The sequence below is a fragment of the Lagopus muta genome, chromosome 21, assembly GCF_023343835.1.
Source record: "Lagopus muta isolate bLagMut1 chromosome 21, bLagMut1 primary, whole genome shotgun sequence".
NCBI lineage: Eukaryota > Metazoa > Chordata > Aves > Galliformes > Phasianidae > Lagopus > Lagopus muta.
This window is the reverse complement of record NC_064453.1, coordinates 4549576-4567514: the sequence shown is the minus strand read 5'-3', so window position 1 is coordinate 4567514 and position 17939 is coordinate 4549576. Positions and strand designations below refer to the sequence as shown.

Sequence of the window (17939 nt, the reverse complement as noted above, 5' to 3'; positions counted from 1 at the left end):
GTTTTCGTATCTTCATCTCTTTGTTCAGTTGCTGATCACTGCCAGGTTTATGAATTTCACGCTGTTGCCCTGTCATCTCTGAACAGAAACAGCTGCAGTGGTTTTAGCCCCAGCAGTAGAAGGCCTCTGTGTAAACTACCCAGTACATAATTAACTGCTAGGTGAACGGCTATGCTAAGGGGTATAAATATTGCTCCCCTGACTTGGCATCAGGTCCAAGCTGAAAGCTGTCTTAGCTGCCAGGCTGGACTCTGAAAGCTCTTCATGGCAAGGGAAAATTAGGTTCCTTGAAAATGAATTTACAGACTGCTGGAGAGGAAACACATTGAAATTGCATTTGTCAGAGGGGTAGGTCTCAGCACTTAGATGTTGTGTCCTGCTCCCAGCTGCACTCCAAAGGAAGTGACAAATTCAGTGGGAGTGGAGGCCATGAGTCCATCATGGAGGGCCCCTAGAGCAAAGCAGTGCCCATAGCCATGAGGTGGGTCCAGGAAGAAGATAAAGGAGAATATTTGGATCAGTTTTTCTCTCTCCTCTTCCTTCTCACTGCTGCACTGCAGTTGTAGTTTGTCTGTGGTTGACTCTGTTCTTTTGCTGTGTTCCTCTGCACCCCACAAGTCAGGTGTGTGTTAGGTTTCAGTCTGTGAGACGCTCACCAGCTCATCAATATTGACATTGCAGTTTGTTGTCCTAATGGACTTGTTAATTATTTTCAGGAAATAGCTCGCTTACTTGCCTTGGAGGAAGCAACGCTCAGCACTGATTTGCAGCAAGGATATGCCTTGAAGAGTCTCACAGGTATCAATGCAATTCATGCAGTAGGATTAGTGGCAGGATGATCGTTCTTCTGTCGCAGCATATAATGAAACTTCTGAGAAGTGATTCAGTGTTTTGTAATTGTCAGCACTGGATTTTTGCCATCAGTTCAGCATTCAGTCCCAAAGTAGACTTTTCTATATCTTCTGTGGTCAGTTTCAGTATGCAGTTACCTGAGCTGTGGTAATGTATCATGAGTAAACTTTGTCATATCACTTTTCTCCTCCATTTCTTGATTGTATTTATTGACTGTGATTCCTGGGGCCACTACTGTTTGTTTCTCACTTAATGTATCATAGCTTTTCATTTTTTAATCTTCTGATGTATGCTTTTTTCCACTCCCATTTTCTTGGAAATGGGAGTGTTTTATACTAACTACTTGTAAAAGAGGTTGCTCTTTTTTCTGTCATCCTGCACATTCTTCAGAAATGAATGGACTAACCCATAAGGCGTGGCTTCTAGCCAGAAAAGACATGTTGATAAATGTAATGGGAAAGAATCCAAATGTCCACTGATTCTTTTCTTTGCTGTAGGAACAAGGAGTGTGGTGATGTAACTGATGACTCGCATCATCAGAGGCAGCTTAAACATTGGAAGGGGAGCAGTCATTTGCTTTTAAAGTATCTCACAAGAAAAAAACTCCCTGTACCTTTTCCTCATTTCCCTCATCATGTTCCCATATGGTATAATTTATAGACAGCTTTTGCAGGCCAGGATTTTTGCTTCCAACCACTCAGTTCATAGGCTTTGAGTTTTAAACCACAAACTGACAAGAGGAGTTGGAACAAGCCAGTTCATCGTGCTGTTTTATATTATTTTGCCCAGTTTGCTGGCCATGTGAAATTCAGAGCCAGCAAACCAAATTCTCTTTCCCTCTTCCTGAATATGTCACTGCTTTGTAGGCCTTCTCTCTTCCTTTGTGGAGGTGGAGTCCATCAAACGACACTTCAAAAGCCGCCTGGTGGGTACTGTCCTGAATGGGTACCTGTGTTTGAGGAAGTTAGTAGTGCAGAGAACAAAGCTGATTGATGAAACCCAGGACATGCTGCTGGAGATGCTGGAAGATATGACAACAGGTAAAGCCACCTTGGTTCCACAGGCTGTGGGTCAAGCAAGATGAAAAGCAGATAGAGCCATGTGAAGAACTTCTCCCTAGGAGAACTTTTAAAGCAAGTTGATTTGGGGTTTTTTTGTGGCTTGGACCCCAGTTTTATACTGATTCTTGTGCCTTTTGTAATACTTGTGTTTCTTGGCAGGCACAGAATCTGAAACCAAAGCATTTATGGCAGTTTGTATAGAGACTGCAAAACGTTACAGCCTGGATGACTACAGGACTCCAGTTTTCATCTTTGAGAGATTATGCAGTATTATCTATCCTGTGAGTATACAGATGGCTGCAGCATGGTGTATGAAATCAGAAGTGCTAGCATATTGTCAGAAAGCAATTGTCCATGGTAATGATTTACTGTGAGCCAATGTAAAAGTGCCCTATTTGGGGAATTTAGTATTGAGGTTTCCTGCTTTGGCATGCAACAAAAAGCAGTATTTCTTCTTCAGGAATTTGTTAACTAAGTGATGTATGTGTGACAGTGTAAAGCAGGATACACCAGTGATGGAAGCACTTTATGTTTAAGGGACATCCTGCTAATTGCTGCCATAAGAATGCAGGAATAGGAATGTGGCTAGGAGGAAACTCCTTTACTCTGCCTCTGCCCTGTTGTTCTTTAGGAAGAGAATGAAGTAACTGAGTTCTTTGTAACGCTGGAGAAAGATCCTCAGCAGGAAGACTTCTTGCAGGGCAGAATGCCAGGAAATCCCTATAGCAGTAATGAGCCTGGCATTGGGCCACTCATGAGGGACATCAAGAACAAAATCTGTCAGGACTGTGACCTGGTAGCTCTGCTGGAGGATGACAGCGGAATGGAGGTGAGAATGCACGAGTGTGGATTTCTTGCACAAATGTGTGGGGATATTTCTAGGCAGCTGATGCGCTGTGGGCTTGTTCTAGATCTCTTATTTTTCCTCATTCAGCTTTTGGTGAACAATAAGATCATCAGTTTGGATCTACCTGTGGCTGAGGTCTACAAGAAGGTGTGGTGTCCTACTAACGAGGTATGTGTTATCTTTATATATGTGTACATTAAGAGCACAAAGCACTTATCCTTGATATCAAGAACAGATAAATCACAAGTCGGTATTTATTTCCTACAAGGAATTTCTTCATACAATTGCTCACACCTGTTTTGCTCTATTTGGATAGATTGTTAGTCAATTCTGCAATGTAAGTGATTTAAAGGCACATAATGCTGACCCAGGTGAGTCTGCTGGACTTACCTGTGTAGTATATCAGATGCCTGATCTGCCTTCTTGAGTGACTAACTTTCTGAGCTTCCAACAGGGAAGAGACCGAGCTTTGTGTCCCTTCCTTTCAAAGCACATTTCACCCTCCATGTGCACATGGCAGCTTACTGCGTGCTTGCAGTCTGAGGCACCTGTCTGCCCCATCAGTCTGCACTTCAGAGAGGAGCCCAAATTATTTATACAGAGAGAGCATCCAACGTTGCTCCATATTGCTTTGCATTTCTGTTCAGCTTGAACACGGGAATGAAATGTCAGTCTCAACCACTGAGGACCTGCTTGAACTTGAGTGCAGTCCCAAAGGGAAATGAGAACCCCCATGGCACACACTGCCCCAGCCCATTTGCCCTTTCTGAGCAGCACCCAAAGCTCTGCTCTTCTGAGATGCAGTGTGGCAGGGAGAGGCAGAGTGTGCTCAGCATTACTGTCACCAAGCAGCTTTCATCTGTCTTCCTTTGTGAGCACCTCTGCAAAGCACTTCTGGAGTGGCAGCTCCTGTTCCCTAGGAAGTAGACAGGCTCACAAGAAAGCAACCTCAGGCCCCTTTTTGTTTCTCTTGTCTCTCACTGGCTCTTTTTTGTTCATCTGCCATTTTACCAGGGCCCCTGTGGTGTTAATTGCTGGTCTCTTGCGTGGCCTTTGAGCAGATCTTCCCCCCGGGGCTTTCCCTGTGCTTATGTATTTGCTGTGACATTAAGCACTGCTTATTCCACATTAGGCTTAGCGCTCTCTGACAGGTTTTCTCTAACAAGGTCTCCTGCTCCCAAATCTGGGATTTTTCTTTTCTGCTTTTTATTCAGACTTATGGATTAAAATGGAAAGTTTAGCGATATACAGTCGATATTTCCAGCTGGAAAGCTCACCTTTTCCCAGGGCAGAAGCACAGCCCTTTGGTGGGTTTGGTTGTACTGCTGCAGTAACATCCCACCTTACTAAAAGCACATTAAATTGGCTTCTACTGCTCCTCTTCCATTTTCCATCACTGCGGATTTTATCTGCTTGAAAGCATTCATCCAATCTGCTTTTCTTGCTTCATTCCCTGGTCCCTGTATTTCCCAGGTATGCTGTGGATACCCTCAGAAGTTGCTGTGAAAAACAGATGTTTTTCTAGAGGTGAACACATTTTCCTTGCCTGCATCTGTCACTGGTGCTCAAGGAAACCATTGGAGGAAACATAAAAAGGAGGCTGTTTATTACAGGCTATCCATCTGACTTGACAGACAGACAGATGATTGAGGTTTTTGCAGGCTTTACTGTTTTCCTAATTCATCTCAGTAAGGGGAGAATGAGGGAGTGAAAGATTTCTCCATGTTACCATCAGCTGTCAAGTCAAGGATGTGTGTATGTGTTTCCCCAGGAGCACAGTTGCTATAATGCTCTCCTTCCTTGCAGGGGGAGCCAATGAGGATCATCTACCGCATGCGAGGGTTACTAGGAGATGCAACTGAGGAATTCATCGAGTCTCTCGACTCCACCACTGGTAATGCACTTGTCTCCTGAAAGCTGGGATTAGATTTGAAATCTGAAGTTCGCTGCAGAGCAGTGACACTATTATCCCCACAGCTTACAGTTGATTGACGTTCCTTGTGCTGCATTTACCTGCTTCACCTAGCGTGGAGGAGGATTTGAGCAGCACTTCAAGTCTGTGCTTTAAACACAAACACTGGCACGGCACGTGGCTGCTCTGCCTGGCCCTTCATCTTCCTGCTCCTAAGCCCTTTCAGATTTGACACAGTCAGTGTGACTTGAACTGTTGATAAATGTGCACTACTGTGCTCTGGTTTTGCCTTCATGATCCGCCTCTGGTCCTGTAGATGAAGAGGAGGATGAGGAAGAAGTCTACAAGATGGCAGGTGTCATGGCACAGTGTGGAGGCTTGGAGTGCATGCTCAACAGGCTGACTGGAATTAAGGACTTCAAGCAAGGCCGGCACCTCCTCACCGTGAGTCTCAATTTCTGTTCTTTGGAGTCAGAAGATAACGAGTATCAGTGGAGTTTCCACTTCTGGCTGGCTGCCCTGTGTTGCATATTAAGTGTTGGAACACAAGTTACAATTTATGAATTTACAAAAAAAACCCACAAAGTAATTCCTTCTTTTCCTCTTTCATTCCCCTTTGGTAACAATTCTTTACACGGGCTTTGAGGTAAGGCCTTGGCACTACTGCCCAGAGAAGTGTGGGTGCCCAAGGTCATGGATGGGGGCCTGGACAGCCTGAGCTGGTGTGGGACAACCAGCCACAGCAGGGCTTGGACCTGGCTGGGCTTTAAGGCCCCTTCCAACCCAGTCATTCTGTTTCAATAATCATTCTCTACTGTCCAGTGTTCTTAGCTTCAGCAAAATCCCAGTGCTCACTTTGAAGGTACCCTAGGGAACACATTCTGTGTTTTGTAGGTGCTGCTAAAACTGTTCAGCTACTGCGTGAAGGTGAAAATAAATCGTCAGCAGTTGGTCAAGCCAGAGATGAACACTTTGAATGTCATGCTGGGAACTCTCAACTTGGTAAGGACATCCTGGACTTCCATGAGATGCTTTCAATGGACTCCAGTGAATTTACACTGCCTCTTGACTGTCATGCTTATTTTTGACAACTGCAAGAGATCTTAAGTGCTGCTGGGCTGCTGTTTCAATCACTGCTGCTGTCTTCCCCAGGCTTTGGTGGCTGAGCAAGAAAGTAAGGACAGCGGAGGTGCAGCTGTGGCAGAGCAAGTGCTCAGTATAATGGAGATAATACTGGATGAATCCAATGCAGAACCTCTAAGTGAGGACAAGGTGAGTACCTGGGGCTTACTGCACAGATGGAAATGTTGACTGGGATTCAAGGATCTTATTACAGGGATGCTGAGCTTCAGGAGCTGTAGAGGTGTGCTAAACAGGAGCCTAACCCTTGTTATGCTTGCTGGCATGTCTTAGCAGGCCTCAAAGGTAGGGCAGGAGGAACCAAAAGCACTGCAGAGTTATTTGGGATGATTCTTACACAGTCCAGGTGCAGGTTAGTAAGCACTGCTTGGATCCCTTCCCTGGTGCTTTGGGCCACAGAGCAATGAGAGGCAAGAAAAGACGCGACTCTGCCTTGTTTTGTCAAGTGTTTTTGTACCTACTGAAAACATGCTTGGTTTTACAGCTAATTGAGGATAAGAGCTGTATCTCAAGTACACTGAGAGTGAGAAGAGTTTCTTGCTCATCGTTTGAAGCTATTGTTTTATAGGAATCTGCCTTCCTTTGGGCTGGGATTATTAGACTAGAAAATAGTGATAGGTAGAAAAAGTTAGGTGTCAGCTAGGAGAGTTTTGCAACCATTCCATAAACTGTTCAGAAACTGGGATGGAATTTTTCCTTCATCAGGGTCTAGAAGTCTAATCCTTCAAGAATGGGTTTCCTTGAAGGCTGTGGATTTATTCCTGAATGTAAATCATGCTTTTTTTTTTTTTTTCATTTGCAGGGTAACCTCCTCCTAACTGGTGACAAAGATCAGCTGGTGATGTTGCTCGACCAGATTAACAGCACCTTTGTCCGTTCCAACCTCAGTGTCCTGCAGGGCCTGTTACGTATCATCCCTTACCTGTCCTTTGGGGAAATGGAGAAAATGCAGATCCTGGTGGATCGATTTAATCCCTACTGTAACTTTGATAAGTATGTTGTCATATTTCAACTAAAAACATGTGAAATCAGAAGTACTGATAGATCTATACCTTACTGATGCTTACTTCGGTGTAATACAAAGCCTCAGAGATTCCTGGTACATAGGCTTGATTTCCTATTTCATTTCTTAGCCATTTCAACAACTATGTGAGCATGTAGCTTGGATAACGGTGCTTTAAAGTATATTCTGAGATGACAGGGGTCTGAATTGGTTTTCTGAGTCTTTGAGCTGGGGTGTGTACATGCCTTCAACGATAATGTAATGAGAATTACAGGCAGAGATTCTTGGAGAAGCTCCAAGTCACCCTTTGTTTCTCCTCTTTCAGGTATGATGAGGAGCATAGTGGAGATGATAAAGTTTTCCTAGATTGCTTCTGTAAAATAGCAGCAGGAATAAAGAACAACAGCAACGGCCATCAGCTGAAAGATCTCATCCTCCAGAAGGGGATTACACAGAACGCCCTTGACTACATGAAAAAACACATTCCCAGTGCAAAGAAGTAAGAGTCACTACTTAATCTGATAATATGAGACAGCCTTGTCTCATTTCTGCATTGCCAAATGCAGAGATCTTCCAGGACAGCTATTAACAAGTCCACCTTCTGAAGCATTTAGACTTGGTACAGCTGAAAAGCAGAGGATCCAGTGAGAAAATGTTACTGTAGAGAGAGGCTAAAAAGCCTGCAGTCATCCCATTTGTTACCCATCACAGCTGAGTATCATGCCAGTTTTTTTCTGCCTGTTCCGTACCTATGACACTGGAACAGAGGTTTGGCTGTTGCTGCACAGCTCACAAACATAAATCCCAAGGCTAAGAGTTGACAGTCTGGCTATTAACGTGCACAACATGGAAGTGAGAGTGTGAATGTCAGTTCATTAATTAATGGAGAAGGGACAGAGGGGGAGGGGTGCTTGTGCCTGTGCTCTGCAAGCTGTGCAGCTGGCTGACTGCCAGCGGCCTGTTTGGAATGGGTGACTGCCCTTCAGCTGCTGCCTTTTTCTTTTCTGTGCAGTTTGGATGCAGACATATGGAAGAAATTCTTATCTCGACCTGCACTTCCTTTTATCCTGCGCCTGCTCCGAGGACTCGCCACGCAGCACCCTGCTACACAGGTGAGGAGACCACACTCAAAGCTGAGCATGACAGGCTCAGTACGCTGCTTTTTGTGGTCATAGCTGAGCAGGTTTTTCTGTATTATTTGACTCTATGCTTTTTGTTGGGCTTGGAGAGGGACAGTATCACAGTAAAGGCCAGTGTAGAGGCAGCTTGTTCATGGCTTTAAGGCCCAGGGCCCGTAACGTAGGAATAAATTAAGTCACTGCCATTGGCAAAAGATTTCTTTTAGGTCAGTGCTTCTGCCTAGCTGTGATGGGTGGATCAGAAAGAGGAATCACCATCGTGTGCACCCTTTTTCTGAAGAAGGTGCTGTGTTTGAATCTCTGCTAGGTGCTGATAGGCACAGACTCCATTACCAACCTGCACAAGCTCGAGCAGGTGTCGAGTGATGAAGGGATTGGGACATTAGCAGAGAATCTTCTGGAGGCACTGAGGGAACATCCGGAGGTAAATAAGAAGATCGACGCTGCCCGGAAGGAGACACGGGCAGAGAAGAAGCGTATGGCCATGGCAATGAGACAGAAGGCCCTGGGCACGCTGGGGATGACGGTAATGTCTGTTTGCACTGATGACAACTGGTGATCTAATGGTCTTTGGTTTTTGTCCTGTTAAAACTGCCACATGAGGAATTGTGTGAAATGATTTATTGACAAATATTGCAGAGCTGGAGCCCACGGTTTGCTTGGAGAGTAAATATGGTTGCTAATAGCAGGCTGGGAAAAGGGTTGGGCATTCCTATCACAGTGGTGGAGACGGTGCTGCTGATTGTTGTCTTTTTGACCTGCTCCAGTTGTTTTCTTTTCCAGACGAATGAGAAGGGTCAGGTAGTGACCAAGACTGCACTGCTTAAGCAGATGGAGGAGCTCATAGAAGAACCAGGCCTGACTTGCTGCATCTGCCGGGAAGGATACAAGTTTCAGGTAAAGTGCAACACGTTTGCAAAGCACTCTCACCACCTGAGGGGACTCAGCATCCAGCTTCACAGGGCTGGGTGCATTGGCTGTGGGAGGTCAGGAAGCACCAGGTTTGGTTCTTGGGGTTCAAAGGTGGTTGGGATGTGGAAGCATGTTTCCAGTGAAAGCTGGGAAAAAATGTACTCAGTGTGTCTGGGATAGGTGAAACTTGGTGTCAAAACGACACAAAGTGTGAACTGTTCCAAACGTGGATGATCTCTAACATGACTGTTGTCCTTGCAGCCTACAAAGGTCCTAGGTATCTATACTTTCACCAAGCGTGTTGCACTAGAGGAGTTTGAGAACAAGCCCCGAAAGCAGCAGGGGTACAGCACAGTCTCTCATTTCAACATTGTCCATTACGACTGTCACCTTGCAGCTGTACGGTACGTTCTGATGATGAGCAGAATCGTGGTGCTCACATGCATGGCCTTATAATGGGTTTGCTTAGAAATTTGTCCCTTTGCAGCCTGCAGATAGCCACGCTCTTCTCTTCTGCAGTCTGCTTTAATGTGCTAAATGCACATTGGGCTTGAAGTTTGCAGTTTAAACTGTGGAATTGCCAAGTTGTTCATAGTTCCTTTGAAAAAGTCTTGCATGCTTCTAACTTGCTGGGTGTGTGGCTTGCCCTCTCCATACAGACTTGCTCGTGGCCGTGAAGAGTGGGAGAGTGCAGCCCTACAAAATGCCAACACCAAGTGTAATGGGCTCCTGCCAGTCTGGGGACCTCATGTGCCAGAGTCTGCTTTTGCTACTTGCTTAGCACGGTGAGTAGTTTGACTTCTCATGGTGTTTTGCACTTGAGTTAGGTGAGACCAGCAGAATCCTTTTGTAGGTTTTAATGAGTTACAGTGTCCTGACCACTTATCTAGAATGCTTGTGGATTGATCATCCCATAGTCCATATTCTGGTTCACTTTGTGAGGGGTTTTTGTACAGTTGTGTTAGAAGTTAGGAGTTGTAACATCTCTAATGCTTTTCAGCCAAGGAGCCGTATCTCAAGCCCTGGACATAGGAAAATAGCATTGATAGGGAATTGTGTGTGTATGCACGTGGAGTTGGGTTGGCTTGAGTAAGCTCAGAGCCTCTCTTTGGGGAGATTAATCAAGTGTGGGGGAGATTAATCAAATGCATCTTCATATTCCGTGTGTTCTGTGGAGATTTGCTATGACATAATTGCAAAGATTCCGAGTTCTAACTTCTTCACAGTGTGGAAGAAGAAACTTTGTTAAAAAGCCTTCAGACTTTTCATAAAAATGCCACTTGACTGCTGTTTTTCAGACACAACACATACCTCCAAGAATGCACGGGGCAGCGGGAGCCCACCTACCAGCTCAATGTCCATGACATTAAACTGCTGTTCCTGCGTTTTGCTATGGAGCAATCATTCAGCGTGGATACTGGAGGAGGAGGAAGGGAGAGCAACATACACCTCATTCCCTACATCATCCACACGGTGCTCTACGTCCTCAACACGTCAGTATCTTTCTCTTAGTAGCAGGGAACTGCATGAGGAAGGGCAATTGGGAATTAGGTTCCAATAATTACACCCCCATTCTAGGTGTAATTATTACCTCTGGGGTGAGCAAAAGGGTTATTAGATTAAAGAAACGCTGCCAGCTTCATTTTCTGGAGCAAACAGTGGGGAGACCCCGTGAGGAGGTCTGAAAAGCTGAAAGCAACCTTGGTGTCATTTTTGTCTGATGCGTCTTGTTGGTTTTGGTTCTGCTTTTACCAGGTTTGTCACAATGTCAAGACAATCTGAAGATCAAATTTATTGTTAGCAATAGACAGCAGTGTATGAACACTTCTGTTGAAGTGTTTCAGCAATATCTTCTTTATACAAAGCAAAGGTGTGAGACTTTGGCTTGACACTGTGTCTAAGCCTCCGAATGATTAGATACCAAAGTACTTTTGAATACATGAGCTGGTTCTGATAATACAGCAAAAAGTGATAATACAGTGCCAAAAGGTAATGCCTTTTATTTCTGCAGTTAGATATTGAAAGGTAATATTAATGATAAGAGGCTGTAAATGTTAAAACAAATGCCTCTTCAACCGAGGTCGTTCCAAATGGAGTGCAGTGAAATCTCTGCCGCCTGGAACTAATCAGCATTTTGGCTCTAATGCAATTTGCCTCTTGTTTTTAATATCTATCTCCAGATCCTTGTCCTATTGTTGTTCTCAGTCTCTCGAGAGACAAATAAATGAAACTATTCTTTTCATCTTGTAAGTCTTCTTAGTGGCACCAATGAGCCCAGCACCCGCTGTGTGGCTGTTGCATAAAAATGCATTATGTCCTTTCCAGACACAATTTTTTTCCCCCTAAAGATGTGTTTGGTACTAAATGTAGAGAATAGAGCTACTTGTTGGCTACCAGCTGCATAATGTAGCAAATGTGGTTTACACAGAACGCCCAGACATAGCTTTATCTGCTAGGGATACTGCTTGGTACCTCCTGATGGGGAGGACACAGCTAAATTTAAGAGACTTCATGCAGCAGAGCAATGGGCTGTGATAAAGGGCTGCACATCTTCATAGGTGTTTACACAGCTCTTCTGAGGAGATCGAAGCAGGGAAAGGAGACAAATATACATCCATGAGTATAAATATGGAAGCTTACAGTAAGCACACCATCTTTTTGGTTTCGAATTGGCCCATGTCTCCTCCTTGATTGCTTTTGCAGCAGATGAATTGCACAGATCGATCCTGAGGTCTGGCTTAGGAGCAGCAGGAGCAGTTGTGCTTAGTGTCAGTTGGGCAGAGGTTCAACCCAACACATGGGATGCCTGGCCTGACTTTTTCCCCTAACAAAAGGAAAAATAGCTTTACAGTATTATTGTCCTCCTGGAGCAGTGCCAGCTGCCTTGCAGACCTCTCATACTTATGCTGCTCCAGGGAAATGAGTTTGCTGGGCTTGCATGCTTCACTATGAGCAAATACAGACTCAAGCACTGGATGAATTTGAGAAGCAGCAAACAGCATGCAAGAGCCAGAACAATTGCTAAAGCTTTTTCTTGTGTTTCAGAACTCGAGCAACGTCGAGAGAGGAGAAGAACCTCCAGAGCTTCATGGAGCACCCCAGGGAGAAGTGGCTGGAGAGTGCCTACGAGGTGGATGGGCCCCATTACTACACCGTGCTGGCACTGCACATCTCACCCCCTGAGAAATGGAAAGCCATGCGAGTGGAGATCCTCAAGAGGCTCCTGGTGACCTCCCACGCCAGGGTGGTGTCACCAGGGGGAGCCAGCAGGTCAGCCACCAGCAGCTCTTCCTTCCTGTCACTGCCATGGCAGTCAGAGCCGCACGGGGCAGCTTGTGGGGAGCTGAGGAAATGCACACGAGTATTTCAGAATAGCAGTTGTCAACCTTTTCTGTGTAGCTCTGTGTTCAGCGTTGCAGAGGTGTGAGCAGGAGCGCTGAGTTTGGGTGATTTGGGGAGTGGATCCGTCAGATGATGGTGGAGTTGTTAAGGTTGGAAAAGCCCCCCAGATTATCTCATCCATCACTACTGTGATGCATTCATAGATGAACTCATAGAACCACAGAAGCAGAGTCATTACGATTGGAGGGAACTGGGCTTGTTTAGCTTGGAGAAGAGAAGGCTCCAGGGTGACCTCATTGTGGCCTTCCAGTATTTGAAGGGAGCATATAAACAGGGGGGGGAACGATTGGTTACAAGGGTGGATAGTGATAGGACAAGGGGGAACAGTTTTAAACTGAGACAGGGGAGCTTTAGGTTGGATATTAGGAGGAAGTTTTTCACTCAGAAGGTGGTGAGGCACTGGAACAGGCTGCCCAAGGAGGCTGTGGATGCCCCATCCCTGCAGGCATTCAAGGCCAGGCTGGATGTGGCTCTGGGCAGCCTGGGCTGCTGGTTGGTGACCCTGCACACAGCAGAGGATTGAAACCAGATGATCACTGCGGTCCTTTTCAACCCAGGCCATCCTATGATTCTATGAAAAGACCACTAAGATTGCCCAGTCCAACCCCAGCCCACCCCCACCATGCCCATTAAGCTGTGTTCCCCAGTGCCACATCTCTGTGTGCCTTGAGCTCCTCCAGGGACATTGACTGCACCACCTCCCTGGGCAGCCTGCACCAATGCATCACTGCTCTTTTAGAGAAGAAATTTTTCCTAGTAAAACTTTCTGCGCTTCCCTTTGTGAGAAGGCTCCTTCTGTTCTCTTTGTGATCAGTGCAACAGCTTCCTTAAATAGAAAAATAGAAATAGAAATCAAATGCCATTGCTTTCAAAAAAGAAAAGAATCAATAGCAGCTGTCAGGCACTTGAGAAGTACGAGAATAAGTGGCTCTGCTGCCTGACAAAAGGAAATATTTCCAGAGCAGGAAGGGGAATTCCAGTTTCTGAAAAGATGATTTTAAATAGCTGTCATAATTAGGAATGCACTCATTATTATTCTAAGTCGTCTTACAGGGCATTCTTACTCTGATGACATTAATTACGTGTTTGATAAAGTCATTACATTGTAGTTACATACAACACAGCGTGCATCAATGCTATTAGAGGCATCAAAAGAGCTTCCTTGCCATTAAAGGGGCTATTGTATTGATTGCTGTGTTACTTTCTGCCATTCCAGCTCAGCCTGCTCTGTGCTTGGCTCCCATTCCTCTGCCTGAGTGCTGGGAAGGGGGTGCAGCAGTTACAGGAGATGCTATCTTAGAGGGTTGCTTGCTCATGCTTTCATGTGGTCTGCAGAAGTGAAGGGTGAAGCAGAACCCCTGTGTGGGTTTGCTGGTGTTCTTGAAAACCCTGTGCGTGGTGTTGTTTCTTTCCAAACATATCTGCAGGCACGTAGGCAATAAAAGCAGATTGAAGTAGGAGGATCCTCCACCAGCCCCACAGTCTCTGGGATTGCAGGGGAGAACGCTCAGAAATGGCTCTTGGGAATTATGTCAAGGTTTATTCAAGGGCTTTCTTTAATCCCTGCGGACTAAGAGAGCACAAAGCCTTCCTCTGATAACAGCAGCTCTGATTTCCAAGGTCTCAGCTTATTTATTCTTGTGGGAAATCAGGAGGAGGGTGATGGACAGTGAAACTCTGCACAGATAAGTGCCAGTACCTCGGCAGTGAGGTGGAGAGGAAGCTTGTGTCTGTAACAACAGGATGATATGTCTGTATGCAAGGGATTAAAATTAGCATTCCCTGTTAGAAGCAGTGCAGAGTGTCAGTGGAAATGCTGCTGTTCACAGCACTTTGGAATGCTGAATAGAAACAAGGACCCACTTCCACTCTTGCTGGCAGAGATGCAGGAGAGTTGCTATAGCAACTATCAGTGCATCTGAAAGCAGCTGAGCATCACCTCCAGCTCCCAAAAAGGACCTGGAAATCTCATTATTGAGGATGCAGAAACACTGTGCCAAGTGAAGGTGGTAAATGGTGCCCGTGTCCAGGTGTTGTAACCTCAGCACCCTTTCTGTGCTGTTAAGTGTGAGACAGATTTGGGGAGAGCCTAGCCAAAAATGTGGGGCTCATGAATTCTGACAGATTGTACCCCATCTTCTCCTCCCCACATGAGGATAAGATGTTTGATGGGCACAGTGGTGATGGGCTGATGGTTGGAGTTGAAGATCTTAGTGGTCTTTCCCAACATTCATGATTCTATGGCTCATGTGAGTGACCAGGTAGCAGTATGACATGGAGCAGCTGCTCCAGAAGGAACCTACCCAGACTGACCCCACAAGGGCCTTTTAGTTTTCAATTACAGGAGCAGACAGCAGTTAGATCAAAACCAGGCACATAAAAAGAAGCTCTGGCTTGCAGTGTTTGGGAGCCTAGAATTAGCCTGGCTTTACATTGCTCTTCTTCCCATGTAAACTTAGTCACCTTTACTAATTGGTTTGCCTTTAAATAATTAAGCCTAGCTGTCACCCAGCAGCATGTTGCAGCTGATGGTCAGATGATCGAGCTGTCCCTATTCATTGCAGGGGAGTTGAATTAGATGACCTTTAAGGGTCCCTTCCAACTCAAAGCATTCTATCATACTCTCTGTCCTGCTCCCTGCTGTCAGTGGCAGCTGGGCTGGTTCTGGATACCCAAAAAAGGCCATTTTCAAAGCTTTTGAGTGGTGATTGGAGGCAGCTGTACCTGAGGAAAGCGTGCAAGAGAATTCCAAAGGCATGAGAGGTGCTGGCAGGAGGCTCTGCCATGCCACAACCTGTTGGTGATTCATCCCACAAGCTTTGGGAGTTGGTGCCACCACGGCAGCTCTGCTGCTTTTGTAGCATTTCTGCAGCAGGCTGGTGGATGTCCCAAGGCACAAACCTTCCCATGGCCATACAGGAATCAAGAAGCGTTAAGCAGAAGTTGTTCCATTGCACCAAGGCTCCTTTTTGGGGCTGGGATCAGATTCTGCTGTTGCCCGAGACCCATGTTTTATTATTTCTTTGGGAATCCACTAAACTGCAGCTAGTGGACACACACGTGAGAGCTGTGCATTATTTTCCCAGCTTTGCTGTTGACTTCCTACTCAGCCTTAGCAGTCTGCTTCCCTCTCTGCTTGATTTCTTCCCGTGAAACACGTTTTTTATTGGTTCACCTGCTTTGGTAACAGCAGCTACATAAAGCAATTTCCCAGCCACAGGAAAGAGTGCAGGATGCCCAAGGTTTGTTTTGTGTCCAAGAGCGCATAGCAGAGCTCCCCAAGAGCCGTTTCCCACACATTATTGACAGCTTTGGGGCCGTTTCAGCTTTCACACTATTCATCACATGGGTTACCAAAGCATAATAAAGTGATAAACTCCGAGATGGATTTCATTATCTCCCTAGATTGGCAGATAAGGCGGTGAAGGAATACGCAACGTACCGCTCTGGCCTTCTCTTCTGGGCCCTCGTAGATCTCATTTACAACATGTTCAAGGTAAGAGAATCACGAAGGTTCTGCTCATGCATTTGCTAATTTTTCAACCAAGGGTGTTGAGAGGGTAAGGAGCAAGGTGGGGGCATCACCAAGTAGCTTAAAGCTTCCAGGGGGGGTTAAATAGAGCAAGAAGACGCCTCATTGCATTCTGTACAGAGAGACTGGGAAGCCATCAGTGGGGTGACTTTGTAACGGGGCTTGGGACAAATCCAGTGACAGCAGGGCATGGTGTCAGAGTCCTGAAGGTGTTCTGTGGACCGATGGGCACTGAGCTGTCCTGCTTTCTCCTCTTGCAGAAGGTGCCTACCAGTAACACAGAGGGAGGCTGGTCCTACTCTCTTGCTGAGTTCATCCGACACAACGACATGCCAATACACGAAGCTGCAGACAAGGCCCTGAAAACCTTCCAGGAGGAGTTCATGCCAGTCGAAACATTTTCCGAGTTTTTGGATGTGGCTGGTAAGCATGCACTTTGCTTTCCCTTTTATAGGCTGCCTTATGCAACTCGTGACTCCAGACAGCAGCATTCCCGACGCAGCAACGGCTTGTTTGCAGGGAGGGAGGAGACCTTGGCACCCAGCTATGGCCTCAGCTATTTCCCAAACACGCTTGAGCATCCCCAGACAGGAAAATTTCTCTCACCTGATCCTGCGCGTCCTCCCCCTGCTCTGTTCAATAACTGACATCACAGCACAAGGATGTTAGGGGGTATATGAATCATAGAACCATAGAATGGTTGGAGTTGGGAAGGACGCTTAAATGCTATTTGGTCCAACTTCCCTGCAGTGAGCAGGGACACCCACAGCTCCATCAGTGCTCAGAGCCCCTCCAGCCTGACCTTGGGTGTCTGCACCACCTCTCTGGGCAGCCTGTGCAGTGCCTCACTGCAAAAAACTTCTTCCTTCTATGCAATTTAAATCTCCCCTCTTTTAGTCTGAAACTGTTTCCCCAACAGACAGCGAAGCAGTGCTTCAGTGCAATGGGAGTCCTGGTGGGTTTTTGTTATCTCCAGCCTCTGAGAATTCACCTGCAGAGGAGCTGCTCTTCAGCTAAGAGTTCCCAGTGCCCCTCAGTCTCTCATTCTCATACATTTTCATGTATGGAGCTAGCTGGGTCTCTGCAGCAGCTCCGTTCCCCAAAAGCTCTGTTCCCTGCTTGGTTTTAACATGCACACCTCAGCCCCATGCATTCACAAGGGTTTATCTTTTTGAGTCCATACTTAAAATAACATCACAGCTGTCATTATTAACTTAGTACACACATGCCCTAGCACCAATCTGTAGTGCTGGCTGGAGAAAACACTTCTTGGAGCTAATTACTGTCATGTCTTCTTCTGTTTAAAGGTCTCCTATCAGAAATCAATGACCCCGACAGCTTCCTCAGAGATCTTTTGAATTCCATCCCCTGAGCCACCAGCGATGGGCAGAGACCACACTGCTTGCCTTCCATCCCCGTGTTCCTCCTCGTGCAGTCTATCCCTTTCCTGAGGAGTGCTGCAGTTTATTGGGGTTTTGGTTTGGTTTTGGTTGTTGTTGTTGTTGTTGTTGTTGTTTCTGTTGTTTATTTTTCTTTTGTTTTTATTTTCTACAGGTTTTTCTTCCTGGAGTGATGTGGAATTTAGATTTGTTTTATCTTTTATTTCAGTGCTTCTGTCTGTAAAGCCTTGTGTATTCAGCTGGTTGAAAGAACTTGTACAGAGAGGAATCCATACTAGTAAACCTTAATGCTTTAGTGTGCACCTCTTTGAAGTTAAATAAATCAAACAAATAAGTAAGATGGGTTTGACGAGTATTTTAACCTAAATGCCAGGTTCTTGCTGCTCTTGCTGGAGACATAGGAAGCAAAAGCCTTGCAGGGAGCAGGCTGGCAGTGGTCACTGATGCACGCACAGAGCAGGTTTCCCTTGTGGGATGTGAGCCTTAGGAACACGTGTGTTGCACACACACCCCTTCCTCACAGCTGGCCGTGGGGAGCTGTGTAACATGGACTCTGTCCTCACTTTGCTCTCACCAAGGCTGTACTCAAAACAGGTGTGCATATAGATGGCAGCACTGCCTCCCTTCTACCTGGTACAATTTTCAGCTGTGGAAAATGCACGGAGAACAAACTCCATGTGCTTCTAGAGCTGGGTGCTTGCTCTCTGCTGGCAAATCATGCACTTTGCTCTGCCCTGCC

General features: G+C 45.9%; 1 protein-coding gene across 4 annotated transcripts in view; it reads left to right on the top strand.

Annotated features, from left to right (window-relative positions):
- UBR4 (ubiquitin protein ligase E3 component n-recognin 4) overlaps positions 1–17540 on the top strand; it is a 68310-nt gene extending 50770 nt beyond the window's left edge. For all 4 annotated transcript variants that reach the window (XM_048967687.1, XM_048967686.1, XM_048967685.1 and 1 more), the window contains 21 exons: positions 717–798; positions 1719–1892; positions 2073–2194; positions 2545–2742; positions 2848–2928; positions 4567–4654; positions 4989–5116; positions 5567–5674; positions 5825–5944; positions 6615–6805; positions 7141–7314; positions 7828–7927; positions 8262–8480; positions 8738–8851; positions 9128–9270; positions 9526–9651; positions 10165–10359; positions 11912–12136; positions 15674–15764; positions 16061–16223; positions 17108–17540. In XM_048967687.1, the coding sequence (XP_048823644.1) occupies positions 717–798; positions 1719–1892; positions 2073–2194; positions 2545–2742; positions 2848–2928; positions 4567–4654; positions 4989–5116; positions 5567–5674; positions 5825–5944; positions 6615–6805; positions 7141–7314; positions 7828–7927; positions 8262–8480; positions 8738–8851; positions 9128–9270; positions 9526–9651; positions 10165–10359; positions 11912–12136; positions 15674–15764; positions 16061–16223; positions 17108–17172 (2907 nt within the window). In that variant the 3' untranslated portion in view covers positions 17173–17540. The remainder of the gene's footprint in view (positions 1–716; positions 799–1718; positions 1893–2072; positions 2195–2544; positions 2743–2847; positions 2929–4566; positions 4655–4988; positions 5117–5566; positions 5675–5824; positions 5945–6614; positions 6806–7140; positions 7315–7827; positions 7928–8261; positions 8481–8737; positions 8852–9127; positions 9271–9525; positions 9652–10164; positions 10360–11911; positions 12137–15673; positions 15765–16060; positions 16224–17107) is intronic.
- The last annotated feature ends 399 nt before the right edge of the window (positions 17541–17939 follow it).